Below are 15180 nucleotides of genomic sequence, written 5' to 3' on the forward strand. Positions count from 1 at the left end.
GAGGGCGCCATTCATAGCCAGAAGACGAAACAGTGTGTAAAATCGGCATGCTATAGCATTCAATGGATGCACACTTAGCCTGGTTTACCTACACCTACTCAACATCCTTTTATCAAGAACATTGTGGAATTCTCCAGAAGGTTACTTGGCAAAACACCAATCAAGAAATAGCCCGTTACAGCAATAATAAAAAATCAAAACAAATCCATTATCCAATAACATGCAAGATGACAAAAGTCATCAGGTCCATGAGACGCACAATTCACCAACAGTGTAAGTATGGACCATCTTGAACCACTTTACGTCTCTCTACAAGTGGTGGTACCAGATGTCCGGAATTTGTAAGCGTACCATGCTAGCATGCTACACCCGTCAAGATGATACAAATAACTCCATAAGCATGTTGCTATCTGGGCAAGTTGTAAAATAGTTTATAGTGAGTCATATCCGAGAATACTGTCTCTCATCATTTGCTAGACAGAAATGTCAAATTTGGAAATTAAATGCTTGTATCATCCAGAAAAGCACCCATTTTGAGTATCCTTGCTTCACCAGCTTTGAAGTCAGTGTGCTGTGTCTTACCCGACAATCGCTGTACAATACACAAGCTCTAGAATATCCAAGAAGCTGTGAAATATAGATACCATAAGCTGGAGATGATGAAATATTGCAAGACAAATAAGGATAATTAACAATTTCAAAATCAAAATCATCCCTTTTGTCATACAGTTTATTATATAGACCATTCAGTCTAATTTGGAAAACACAATTTAGGTAGGAAGCAGTATCCATGTTCTAGGTAGCATCTTTAATTACTAACTAATGAGGATAAATCAGGTCTAGATATTTCGAAATACCCTGATTATTGAGGCTCAAAAGATCATCAATGTATCTGTGTGTGTTGTTAAAGCGCTTTGCAAGTTGTTTATTCCCTGATTGATGCAGAAACTGCATGCATTATGCCTAATATGAATTTAAAAATAGGTCAGAAAGAAGTGGGGCACAGTTTGTACCCACAGGAATACCAACAGTTTGTCTAAAAGTCGAGCCACCAAATTTGACAAAGATATTATTAAAGCGAAAAGTGATCATAGTAATATCATCTTCGGTATATTTATTTCTGGCATCTTCATTGTTACTAAAATATAATTATGATATATATCAAATGTATGAATAGAACTGTACCTAATGTTGCACTGACTTTGCACGCTATCTAACAGTTCCAAATTTGGTCAAGACCACTGGTTTCATAAACCTTGCCACAATAGCGAAAAATGCAATTTTTAATGGTAGTCAGAATAATGGTTAACAATTGTGACAAGCGTTTAGTGGTACATTTGCTAGAACCTGCTATATAACGTTGTTTATATGGATTCTTGTGCAGTTTGGGATCCAATACAAACAAGGCAGCACTCTGTCATCAATTGAGCATTTGATATAATAATGCTTGCAGATAAAAATATTGTTGTTAGATGCTTTATCTGCTGAAACAATCACAGACCAGATCTTTCCTATTTTCCTTTGACTCTTCATAAGCACTGCATATGGTAAGTGTTTTCTCTAGGTTTGGATATTGTTTCTGCAGTAGTTTGCTTTAGCATGCTCACAGTAAATACCACACATTATTTTATCACGAATTAGTTCATCACGCATTGTACCAAATGCACAATCCTTTGCTAATATTTTTAATGCTATGACAATATCATCAATGGATTCATTTCGTCACTGATTTTTAATGTTGAACATGTGACGCGAAAATACAAGGCTTTTCTTAAGGAGAAATGTTTTTCAAACTTGTCTAGGATGTTTTTGGTACAGTGCTTTTGTCATCATCTTCTTCAGTGAACTCAAAAGTTTCAAAGATGTCCCTACCTTCAGGGCCTATGATGTACTGAATGCCTTTCTCAGCATCAGTTTTGTCTGCCATACCAACATCTAAATACAACTCCATCGTTCAGCCTTATTGCCTTCAGTAGTAAAATCCATTTCTGGTATTGTGTCCCATAATTTACAATGACTTCTAGGAACACATCTCAGTCTCAATTGACATATGTTAATAATTAACATGCTTTGTTGATTACATATCATGTTAGGCCCACCATGTTTGTGCCGTTCATTCGTTGGCCTTAGCAATTGACAAGAACACTGTCTCTAGCTACTATAAGTATAAGTAAACAAAGTTACATAATTTTCATAACGAGGACTTCCTGTGTGTGCAGGGTCAATTACCACATGTTAATAATTAACATGCGTTGTTGATTATATATCATGGCACCTGAAGTTAGGCGATTTAGTGTCATTCGCAAGCGTTGGGTTCGAGTCGCGCATGCAGTACGTATATAGTATTTACTTTTATTTGTTGTAGTATTGACCATGCCGTTTGTTCGGTTTTATTTTCTTGCTTACTATGTCAGCAGTTACTATGAATACTACTATGAACTACTATTATGAGTTTACAATTATTCACCAGCACTTATTCGCTGTATTAGGTCATTGTTTTGTGGGGTCAATTCATATGTACATAGGTTGGTCTTCTAGTACTTAGCTGTTTCACCATTTGTACAGCACATTGGGGAAATTTATTCCATTTCTGGCGTCTCTGGACGAGGTTTCACGGTCGGTGCATGCAACAACTTGGGTATTAAGCACCCTTTTTGTCTGTGTGTTGGGGAGGGGGGTCCTGCCTTGTTATCGAGGAGAAGACGTGCTGTGACGTGTAGATACAAAATTTGTTTGTGTACAGTATTTGTATTTACTTTTGATACCATTGACATTGTCGTGTATTCGGTGTTATTTGCTTGCTATATCCGCTATTTTGTTAGCTTGTTTAATTGTACCCATTATTTGCACCCCTGAAATAGTACCTAGTTTTATTGCAACACCTGGTTCCTATTGCTACCCCTGGGGGTCACCAGGCCTCTCCTGATTTTATTTTCTTTATTTTTAAAACGTCATACAAATTCGTTTTTAGATTACTTGTACTCCCACACGCAATGGTAGTCTGGGAGTATATGGGGTAGTCTGTATGTATACGTGTATGTCTGTCACACCATAATCTCAAGAACCGATAGTCGGTTTCAATGAAACTTTTGTAATATTCTCAGCCATGTCGATTGTAACATTTGTCCACATTCATCAACATGTTTATCTTCATGGACCTAGAAAATGTCATTTACAACATGGGTTGTCTCTGTGAGCAGTGTTGACTCAGAGGCAGAAATGGTTGTATGATGTTTGTTCGTCAAAGGAAATTAACTTTACATCGGGGCACTTGCTGGCGTATTCATGACACTTTCTCTGCCTACTGTGCCGACAAAATACAAAATCGTTACAAAAATGCTGAAAAATCTCATACCACAGAAAGAGGGTCACACATGACAACAATGGGCAGACTCTACTCCGTTGAATCATGGTCATTATAACTAGGTGGAGGGTCGGCAAGGGTTTTTTCGTACGCTGTAATCAATTGTTTTTATTTCGTAATAATGTAATTTAAATAAATAAAAAAACGTAAAATCGTAGACAGGGGCAAGGTGTGAAATGTAATCAGTTATTTTATTCATAATTTGTACAAAGATCTTATTTTTGTAAGCGTTTAAAGCATTTTCCACATTAAATGTCGTAATCCGTACGCTATTTCCAAATTTGATTCTTAAACACAAATTATCAAATGTATTATAAAAATGTAATTAGGAATTTGCTTTATCTTTAAAGTGTAAAAACTTATTTTTTACTGTAAATGTAACTTTCATTTTATTTCCTGTAAACACGTAAAATGTCTGTTTTATTTCCTGTAATCTGTATCAGGTAAAACCCCCCCCCCACCCGACCCCCCAGGCGAGTAGGCAATATTTGCGTGGGCAGCCAATCACTTTAATTGGAATTATGAATAAATGAATACTATCATTTATTATTATTATTAAATTAGCAACGTAAAACTGATGAACTATTTTGATTTCAGCAATGGCGTTTGAAATCAAGACAAAGAGTATAACCGAAGATACAATTTACTACTCCCAAGCCTTACACAACCTACATTCACAAGTTCTTGACATGAACTCATTGCGAAAGACTTGGCAGCAGCAGTGGGTGGACATCGTTAGGGAAAAGCTGAATTTAACTCATTGTACAGATAGTGTGCACATCTTGATGATTGGCGCAGGCAATGGTAAGTAACTATCTCCAATAAAGTACTAGTAACAGACGATAATGAGAAAATCAAACACACTGGAAAGGCAATCCCACTTATTAACAAGAAAACATGTTTTCAGCTTTGTTTTCTATGATTTACTCAAATCAATTCGGCAGAATTACTTTGCTAATTGCATTCATTCGTTCGTACATTTCTCGCGCCAAGCGTTCCACAGAAGGCGACACGCCCACGCCAATCATGATTGTTCTCCAGAGCGAACCAGCTTTTTTGTGTTTTGCAACGATAACGGTGTCAATAATATCCAGTAAATTGGCATCGCACAGTATCGTATTGAGTACACATTTCATTCCACAACTTCACAAGTTGTTCTTCTACAAACGAGTTTACCAGGTTGCCCAACAACACCAAAAATCAACATTTGGACATGTCAACAACCGTTTCTTGGATATACCTTGACCAATTTCATTAAAAAATGACACTTTAATCAGTCATGGTGGGTTACTCATGTACGTCATTTTTTTCATGACTCGATTCAAAATGGGTGGCTGGTGGCCATTTTGTTTTTAATGAGTGTTCTACTCATTTTACATAGATGATTTGGGTTAAATGTTGTACAAAGACAAGATATAATTGGTTAAATGTTTTGTTTTTTTCGTTTTATCGAAATTTACTCAAATGCATAAATGTGACCTGAATACATGAACTGTTGTAATGTTACCGACATCGCGTGCACTACGTACGCGCATTACGCAATTCTCATTGCTCTCGATTGTATAACTAAAGTACTTCAAATGCCACAAAAACATATAATGACTGAATTTACGAGATTCTCTGTGAATGTCCCACTGGCACATACTAGATCTATAAAAACAGACCGCTATCAATTTGTAAATATTCATAGTTCCGAATAGGCCAAATGATGAAAGAAAATAATTTTGGTGTACTATACTGATACCACTCAATCATCCTTTTTTTACACTGTTAGTTATGACAAATAATTTGTTCTCCCTGTGTCACAATGCACAAAATGAGATATGAATACATTGTTCTATCAGAGAAAACACTAACAACAGTTTCGGAATTATAATGACTACCGAGCTTTATTTATAACAAATGACAAAATAAATTTGATGGCCAACATATTGTATTGTGCTTAGAGTACAACATAATGCGATTTTGACAAATATTTTGGTTGTGAGTAGGCGTTTGTACCATAACTTATACATTTAATCAGAATATATATATTACTATTTAATCATTTAAATTAACGTTAATTACTATGCATATATAATAAAATGACAAACGCCCTATACAGATATTGAGGTCACGAGGCGCGAACTCGTCAAGACCCCGTATATGGCGCTCGTCATTCTATAACCGGCTTTTAAGATGGCTGCAATCAAAGTTGAGTGTGTCCCATGCCACTTGTTATGTTTATTTCACTATCAGCGTTATAGCAAAATTGATATATTGCTACAATGTCGAAGAAAAGTATTGAAGTTAGGTTAGGAAAAAGTAATAAATACACATGGCAACTGATCTTCGTCGATATGAATGCTGTAATATTCGACTTCTTGTTAAAAATAGCAAGTCCGATTGCTGTGACACTATACATATAGGTACCTCAAGTAGACCTCTCTCAGATTTGTTCATTTTCTAATAATATCTTCATTTCTTTAATTGAAATGTGCATTTCTAACAGCGGAGTTATCTCAGCCTAGAGGCTGCTTGTTTAGTATAAATTTATTTGAACAGACTATTGATCATGAATATCGATTTAGAGGCAGACGAGATGAACAATTCCGCTGACCACGTTTTGCGCCCTCGTGCGATCGCAATACTTAGTGATGTAATCTATCTATATTTTAGGATACAAAGACTGTCAGATTGTAGACTATATTGCACAAAAAAACCCAAGTGTGCATTGTGAAGTTGTAGAGCCTGATAGCAATCAGATGAAGTCGTTTCGGGAAAAGGCGTCGAAAATAACTGCGTTATATCCGGCTATTAGTTTTGAATATCACGCCAAGACGTACCAGGAGTATCGAAATGCTCTTCAATTTGAAGTGGATGCCAGGCGAGCGCCATCTTTCCATTTGATCACGTGTTCACACACACTGCATTATATCGATAACTGGCCACGTGCATTAGATGAGATGTTTGGTCTACTAAAGTGTAATGGTTTGCTTGCGATTACACAGGCCACAGCCAATGGTGAGTATGAACCTTAACGTTTTTAGTCTAATGCTTATCACTTTTTATTCGTTGCTGCATTCTAGGATGTCCGTGGTTATATGCAATAACCATATGAGAAGAACTCCGAATACGCGACAATTTGACAACAGATTGGGTTATCGTATTCACAGCGGCAATTTGAGTTGGTGAAACTCCCTAATTCGCGATAGTGAATTAGGTAAATCATGGTCAAAGGAAGGTTATGACAAATAAACCGTTTTGTTAAAAAATCAGTTTAATAGTATAATCCAGATTTTGTGGCCTTAGTTCAGTGCCACGTACACATTGTGTCATTGTTGTATGGCTATAAGTCAACGACAATATTTGATTTAGGCTACAAACCATGATATTCTTATATGTCGGTCCTAATTCATAGATGACTTGTACATACAGCGTTTTCTTTCTTTTCATATTTGTTTGCAATGCACAATAGAAATGCCGAACATTGTAATGTATGTTATGTTCATTTGCTCAACTTTTCATATTAATCCAGTTTATTTAATGATACTTTATTCTAATTTACAAGTTTGTAAATTAATTACATATATTTTTATATTACATATGTGTCTTCGTTACACCTAGTCAAACTTTAAAACTTAATTAAACCACCGTGATTCTTTGACAATCTTTATTATTTCTAAAAACACAGGCACCTTTGGTAGAGTTGTAGACATGTATCGAAAACAAGTCAACGATAAACTCGATCCAGATCATCATCTGACATCCGATGCTGTGTTCAATCACCTTAAGGAGATAGGGGCTCATTTGGAAAGATGTCCGCGCAGCTTTAAGGTTGACGTCACTGATATCTTTGATGAATCCTCTGAGATAGGCAACATGTTATTAGATTTTATATTGCAGCGGAAAGACGTACGGTCAACTGTGCCCCGCGTTGTAATGGATGAAATGCTACGTTTTATGAAAAACGAGAGTGAAATGTATAACAGGAGATCCTTCTGCACCGAAAAAGAAGAGGATATCATTTTGATTAAATCGTAGACCATTCCGCATTGCCATGAAATAATAGTCTGTTTCGACACATTGTTTCAAAGAAATTTTCTCATTGAACAGGCCATATTTTATCCTCTCCCAAAAAGTCTTATGTATACTCCACAATTCGCATACAATAGTATGCAACAACAAAAACAACAACCGCAACCCCAAAATCCGTAAAGGGGTAAATTGGTCTAATAAAATATGATCTGGATGCAATCATAATTACAGAAATTATACTGTTAGAGATCAATGAAAAGATTATTCATTCAAGTTATTCATTCGTTTACATTTCAGTTATTGAAGTATGATATAATGATGATGGCCAATCAAATGTGTTCTCGTTTTGTATTTGACGTTTGTTTGTTAATTACAAGTAGTGTAGTATAGTACAAGCTTTCCGAAAGGCCGTAAAAGTGAGCATGTGGATACAATTATACTTGTGACACTAAAACTGTGCTTGATATCAACGGAAGACTTAATATTAAACCAGATATTCATTGAGATGACAACTTTTATAATTGAGGTATGGCATCACTATGACGTCATAATATGAAAACTGAAACAAGTCTGCAAATTCTATTTGCCAATTATTAGAGGATCAAATTTTTAGCACCATCAAAAGACAGTCGCAAAGTAAATGTAATGTTTTATAATTTTTTTTGTATGATCGTTTGTAGATTTTGAAGATTTTGAAACTTCGTGATCGGAAGAAAATTTTCTCATATAATATGGTTATGTATGTAGCTGTATACTGACAATGTTGCTATATTTTCTGATATTGTGAAAGACTCGTCTATGGGGAAAATATCAATTTAATATGAAATTTAAATATACATATGATCAATACCAAAGTAGTCGTGTGTATGTATTAACAGGAGTACTGGTGTATTTTCATCAGTAACATTAAAAAGTGGTGCTTTAGTAAACATATCTGGGTATTGTGAACAAACAGATTTCCTATACTGTTTAAATGTGTGACATTTGTACATGACCTCTGTATTTTAAGCCATTCTGCTATGCATTCCGTTATTGACCAGATTTTATGGTGAAATTGAAGTACCGTAGTGTAACTTGTATAGTATAGTGCATGGGTTTACCGATTAGTGCTGGCTTGCTCAAATATAGCGGAGTGTGTGACTGTTGTTAACTCCACATTCTTGACCACTGTTCACTACTGTTCAACTGAAGACCCTTGGAATTAATATGGTATTGTTTATCTATTTATGTGTCAGATTGGTCTAAACTATCAGAATGAATACCGTGCTTGACAATTTGTTCTCGATATATGCATCTGATAATAGTCGTGGAGAAATACAAATCTTATGCCATTTTATCATCCATAACCATTTAACCATGTTTTAACCATATTCTGATTGTGGTACTAACCATGACCTGTGTTGACCATTGGTAATTCATGATTATGTACGATTATGGTTAGTAGTCTACTATTATGCTCATTATTACAAGGATTTTTATGTAATTTTATAATAATAACCAATGATTGTAGTTCATTTTAAACCTCAAAATTATTTGAATTGTATTTATAATGTCTAAATTCCTTATAAAGTTCTGCTCCAGCAATCACGTGCACAACATTCATAATCACATGTATATAACTTACATTTCAATCTCTATTAACTATTATATAATGTACACTATTTTCAGAGATAAATACATATTCATAATTTAGTTCTTAAACACAACCTACAAGTTGTACATTAGGTATAGTATTGTCAATAAATATATGGAATATTATCTTCATAGTCACTCCAATACATTACCATGGCCCTATTGTTGTTGGTTGATCATCAAATACTCCGATAATCCATTAGCCTGGGTTTAGTGTTTAACATACGCTGATTATCCGGAATGATTGAAACATGGTGACGATGCTTGACCATGGTTACTATGGTTAAATTTAACTATTGAATTTTAGGTAATGGATGGTTCAACCATGTGATTATTTATGAAGAAATCATAATAACATGGTTGCTTGAGCGAAGAGTAAGGTTATTTAATCATGACATATGGTGAGCTTTCAACAAAAAACAGTGTTTCTTAAATTCGATTGAGGGTAGGGAGAAAAATGTCCAATACCAGTTCCAGCCTATGGTCTATCAATGTCAGCCATTTTGATTATTGGCGCCATTTTGCTCACAAATATGTCACCATGTAGCATTTCTGACAATACTAATAAGCGTATTATCATCACAAATCATTATTGTGCAATTTTATACACCAATTTGAGATTTTATATTCTGTATTTTTTGGGGGGTGGCAATATTGAGAAAAATCAAGATCCTGGTACAATATTTGTAATCAGCGCACAAACACATCCCTGGTTCTGCAAATGTTTCTTCTTAAGGGTCTTTATAAAGTGATTTATTTGGACATTTCGTTGCGATAAGTAAGACTGAATTAACAGCAGCATGTGGCAAGGATGCTGTAAACTCCTATTGGCGTGACCATCGTATTATGAGAGGTTTGAATAGTCACAGGACAATAAAAAAACAAGAACGACATATCAAGTCAAGTCTAAACAAAGGTACATTACTTGGGGTTTGCAAGTAGCGTGACATGATACCAAGATCCCGTTTCAATCTCGCTCTCGCATAAGCATTCCCAACTCAGAACAATGCAAATGCGCATGCCCAAGGTAACTAGGATACTCGGTGGTCCAGGTGGATCAAAATAGAAGCTCACGATATGACGGATTACGAGAACTATATTTTCTGTACATTTTCGATGTATTATACTTTTTCACTATGATAGTGGTGAGACATGTTTTATTGTTTTATTACAAACCTTGAACATTGATATATGTCATGTCAGAAGGTCGTAGCATCAGTCTCGTTATCTACGAAACGAGACTTGAATGGGGTCTTGACATGATGTCACCATACAGTAATATGCGCATTGCAAATCCCATGTAATGTACCTCTGGTCTAAATTATAGGAATTTTCATCAAATTATTACCATGGCAAAACTGAAAGTATCTCAGTCGTTTGTTTTTTCTCTTTTCTGCGGAAGACACGGTGCATTTGCTGTACGGTTTCTGTTTCACTCACTATAAATTGTCATATATCGATTTTCAGCACTTATGTTATGTTAGCAACTTCACGATCGCACATTCCCATCACACGCCGTTAGACTATTGTTTAGAATCAACAACATGCATGTTTAGGGTAGAGATTATAAACATATATTACAGGAATTTTATTGTAAAATTGTTTACTTATTGTATTTAGTAGTGGCAACGTTGCAAGGCTTTAACCGTGAGGCACATCCCTGGTAATCACGTGATCGTGCCAACGACTGCAGCGATTTTGCTGGTCGCATGGTTACTCTGCCACGCCTTAAAGATTTTACTTTTAATATAGAATTTGTAAACTTTTGTAAGAGGAGAGAAAAAGAGAGAATGGTGCAGCCAGGGGTTACCTCGGCTGACTGCCTGTGTGGATAAAGCTGGACTATCTGTAATGAACTTATGTGTATTTATGTGGGTCGAATCTGGTATCTCTACCTACGTGGGAGTGATATCAGGGGGGAATTCTTCTCCACGAGGTTCTCCACACTTGCCAGGGGGAATCTCGTCTCGTCTCTATATCTCGTCCCCTTGAGGTGCGGGATCGGGGAAGCCACTTATCATAAAGCCAATCACACTAAGTACTGAATACGTGATATCTTTTGATTAATCGTTCACTACATTAATAACTACGGATACCAACTGTCAGAAAGAGTAGTCTTAATAGCGATGGTTATCTCGTAATTAGTTCCAAGTCACTGAGCCAAGTTCCGTTCAGGACCTCGCCTGCCTAAACGATGACAGACATAACACAGCAGTTCACTCGTAATCAGCTAATTAAGTCGTTTAACAGATACGCAAAAACTAATTCATGACACATCCCTTCACCCAAACTGAGATTATGCCTCCCGGCATTGCACGTTCACAAATCAAAGATACCGTCATCTACTCGTCGTCATATGGGTTAAATACAATACTAAGAAAAAGCATAAATCAAAATAGTAAAACACACTGATTAATAAACTGATTATAAAATCTAAATACAATGGTTATAAATCAAAAACAAGGGAAAGGCTACCAATCGACACACTTTTCTCAAAACGGTTCGCTGAGGTAACCCTTCGTGGCACTGTCTCCGTTACTAAGGTTACAAACTCTATATCAAAAGGTCAAACAAACTAAGGCATGGCGGTGTAACCAAGCGATCAGCCAATCGCTGCAGTCGACATCATGATCACGAGATTACCAGGGATGTGTCTCTCGGTTAAAGCATTGCAAAGCGGTAGCTAATAAAGAATGAATAAACAGCTATTAATCAAACTCCTGTCATATACGCTTATAAACTTCAACTGAACTCACAAGTCGTTAATCTAAACACAAGTCATACGGCGTGGAAACGGAATGCAAAGATAAAGCTGCTATAATACATTACTCCTCGGGCAAAAAAGACGGGGAAAAGCAAAACGATAGAAACTACTGAGTTACATATAATCCTGTCAATCATGAATAAAAGCTTGCGTTATCAAACAATACGTATATAAGCGCACCACCTCTCATTCCAAAAAGATATTAAAAAACGTTACAAAGGTGCTATCAACTCAAAAAGCGTCAGAAGTATTCCGGAAACAACACATAAACAAAAACAACTCTTAAAACGTCGATATCTCTGTACATCGACAAATCTCAAAACTCTTAAAAACACGTGGGGGCATCATTCCTCCCATCATAATCCTTACTCATAAACTCATTAAAACACCATAAAACTTCACAAAACTCAAAACACTGTGTTGCAAATACTTATCCACTGAGACGCGCTTAAATCGTTATAAAGGACCTCGCACGTTACTAAATATCATTTCAAAACAAAGATCTGGGCGCATGCATACATACAATTCAACATCACAAAAAAAATCTGGTAAAAACGATAGGAAAAGCAAGCAATACATTACATTACTGAGCAATAGTGTTGTGATTCTGAAAAGAGTTCAACGTCTTGAGTTACACAGTGCTCGTTACAGTGTCCAGCGAGCAGTTCTCTAAGCAATACACAGATAGCTAAAGTTCTAATCAAAGTCTATATAGCGTCTCTTCTCTTGTCGTCGCGTTAGTCCGGGTCGTTCTTTATCATCTTCTTGTCTTTAATGTCGCTCAATTCTTAATTATACAGACCTATCCGGTACTCGTCCTTCGTAAGGGGTTCAGAAGTCTTCATCTCTTCAGCGTCGTTCATCGGTGCCATACTGTTAACAGTGTTAGTCGTCAAGCGCGGTTTCGTCTCTGTGATCGAGCCAGTTAGTTTGGTTCGCAAGAAAGACACACCTTCGCCATTTCACTATTCTTCACAGGATGTCAATGTGCGTAAAACGCAATGCCCAGGGTCCTCACACCACGTATCAGGGGGAAATTCTTTTCCTCTCAGGGGTTCTCCACACTTGCCAGGGGGGAATCTCGTCTCGTCTCTATATCTCGTCCCCTTGAGGTGCGGGATTGGGGAAGCCACTTAAGCTTTACAGTCAAATAAGACACACACAACGAAATACGTTTCAACTCTCGTCTTAGTCGGTCAGTCGAGCACTCTATAAGACACAGCGCCCTGATGAAAAATCCCCAAGACTATCGCAAGGCTGACCCAAGACTCTCTTAGACTGCGTCAACACTCGCCCCAAGGCTCTCCAGGACTGCGTCTGTTCTGCTGTACTCCCCAAGACCAACTAAAACAACTTTATTCATTTTTAAAACTCTAACCAATTACAAAGCAGTAAAAAGACTCTAGGGCGTAACCTTCAATCATAAAGCCAATCACACTAAGTACTGAATACGTCATATCTTTTGATTAATTGTTCACTACATTAATAACTACGGATACCAACTGTCAGAAAGAGTAGTCTGAATAGCGACGGTTATCTCGTAATTAGTTCCAAATCACTGAGCCAAGTTCCGTCCAGGACCTCGCCTGCCTAAACGATGACAGACATAACACAGCAATTCACTCGTAATCAGCTAATTAAGTCGTTTAACAGATACGCAAAAACTAATTCATGACAGTGACATCAGCCAAGTGAGACAAAGTTCCCCGATCCCTGAACACAACGCTTGTGTTCACAACACAATCTTGTAAAACATAACGTCAGTACCAAAGATCATCCACTTATAAATAAATTCCCATATTTATCAACTGGCTGGTGATTCCAATGTTACAAATCATGTAGAAGTTTGCTGTTGTTGTAATTCTTGTTTCATTTTCAAAGTCGCAGTGAATCAATGTATAATTACTGTAGGTGTGTTGAGATTGTTGTGATGATAGATAGATAACACTCCTTGAAACCGTTGTTTAAAGCGGGGGAGTCATCACTTGCGTATGGCCATAGCGTGTCATTGTTTACAAACAAGCATCCACCCATGAGTCTCCTCGTTTTTATTGTGTGTTGTTATCATCAATTGGGACTTAATTCCCGCGCGTGCGACCCCCTCCTCCCCCGCTTTAAGTAAAATACTATTCAGCCATTATCAGTGATAGGGTGTTCGCCTCATCGGGAGGCAAATGGATTTGGGGTGCGGTACTTTGTTGCTTCAAGGAAAACTGATAAAATGCTCCATTTTAATGTTGACTCGATCACAGCAGAAATCAAAGCACACTCCGAAATAGCGACTCCCTTCAAATTTACTCCTCTGTGGAAACGAGCTCCCAGAAAGATTATCAGTATATCTTCAGTAAACTTGGAAATAGTGAGTACTGTAAGATTTTATGGTGGAAATATAATATACAGGTCCTAAGGACTCAGAAACTGACGGATGCTAATTTGCATATGCGTAGCATTTTGCATAATTGACCTAATTAGCATATTAATTAGGTCAAATCAGAAAAACTACCATATTATATAATATCTTCCTTAGTGAATCACATAGAGACTTCATTTTTGTGTCTAGACCCATGTTGTTGGCCCCAATGAACACATCTAGCATGGTTTTTAGATCCATACGACCCTTTTTGCCAATCAAAATGGCCACCATGCATAATGAGGAATGACATAAAATTGGCATATTTTTATAACCGATAAACATATAAACTACGTTTTGGTATCTGTATCTATGTTTTGGTCCCTTTCATTTAGCATGTTCTCAAACACATATTTCTATATTAAAACATGCTAGCCATAATGTAGCTAAATGAATTAAGTCAAAGATATATCGGCTTAAGATGTTGACATGGTTTTGATGTATGATCTCATCAAAGGATTCATTTGGTTAAGTTCTAAAATACAATAAAATAATGCATATTGTAATAACATTTAACATCACTTTTTAGTAATCCTGTACAAACTGCAAAGTATTATAATTATTACAGGAGAGAGTGATAAAAGCACTAAACTACACTATATAATAAACTATTTGTTTTCGACACATCTTCAGTCCATATGTTACAGACTGACAATGAAAAAATGCAAAACCACAAACAACAAACTCTGTGACACTGAATAGTTCAGCAGTTACTAAAACTGTTATGTACACTCAAATTTCAGGATACACCTAGTCCCTGCATGGGCAGAGTGCACAATCACCTGTCTGTAAAATGACGGCATAATGCATTTTGTCTGAGCAAAACTTAGGTACACACTCTAATCGTTAATAATATTTGTCTTCGAAGTCATTCTCTTATTTCTCTACATCTTCTTCTCTTTCCTTCTGCTCATTAACGCCTTCATCATCTTCTTGTTGCATCAGCAAGTTATAACACTCACCCCTCCTTCACATATGAAGTAACTGGTACAT

General features: G+C 36.5%; 1 protein-coding gene across 1 annotated transcript; it reads left to right on the forward strand.

Moving 5' to 3' along the window:
• The first annotated feature begins 3963 nt into the window (after positions 1 to 3963).
• LOC102804990 (histamine N-methyltransferase-like) lies at positions 3964 to 7387 on the forward strand. Its single transcript, XM_006823458.1, has 3 exons — positions 3964 to 4168; positions 6023 to 6367; positions 7038 to 7387. The coding sequence occupies exons 1-3, from the start codon at positions 3964 to 3966 to the stop codon at positions 7385 to 7387; spliced, it is 900 nt and encodes a 299-aa protein (XP_006823521.1).
• Positions 7388 to 15180: the final 7793 nt, after the last annotated feature.

Source organism: Saccoglossus kowalevskii, chromosome 3, assembly GCF_978046115.1.
Source record: "Saccoglossus kowalevskii chromosome 3, keSacKowa6.1, whole genome shotgun sequence".
Lineage (NCBI taxonomy): Eukaryota > Metazoa > Hemichordata > Enteropneusta > Harrimaniidae > Saccoglossus > Saccoglossus kowalevskii.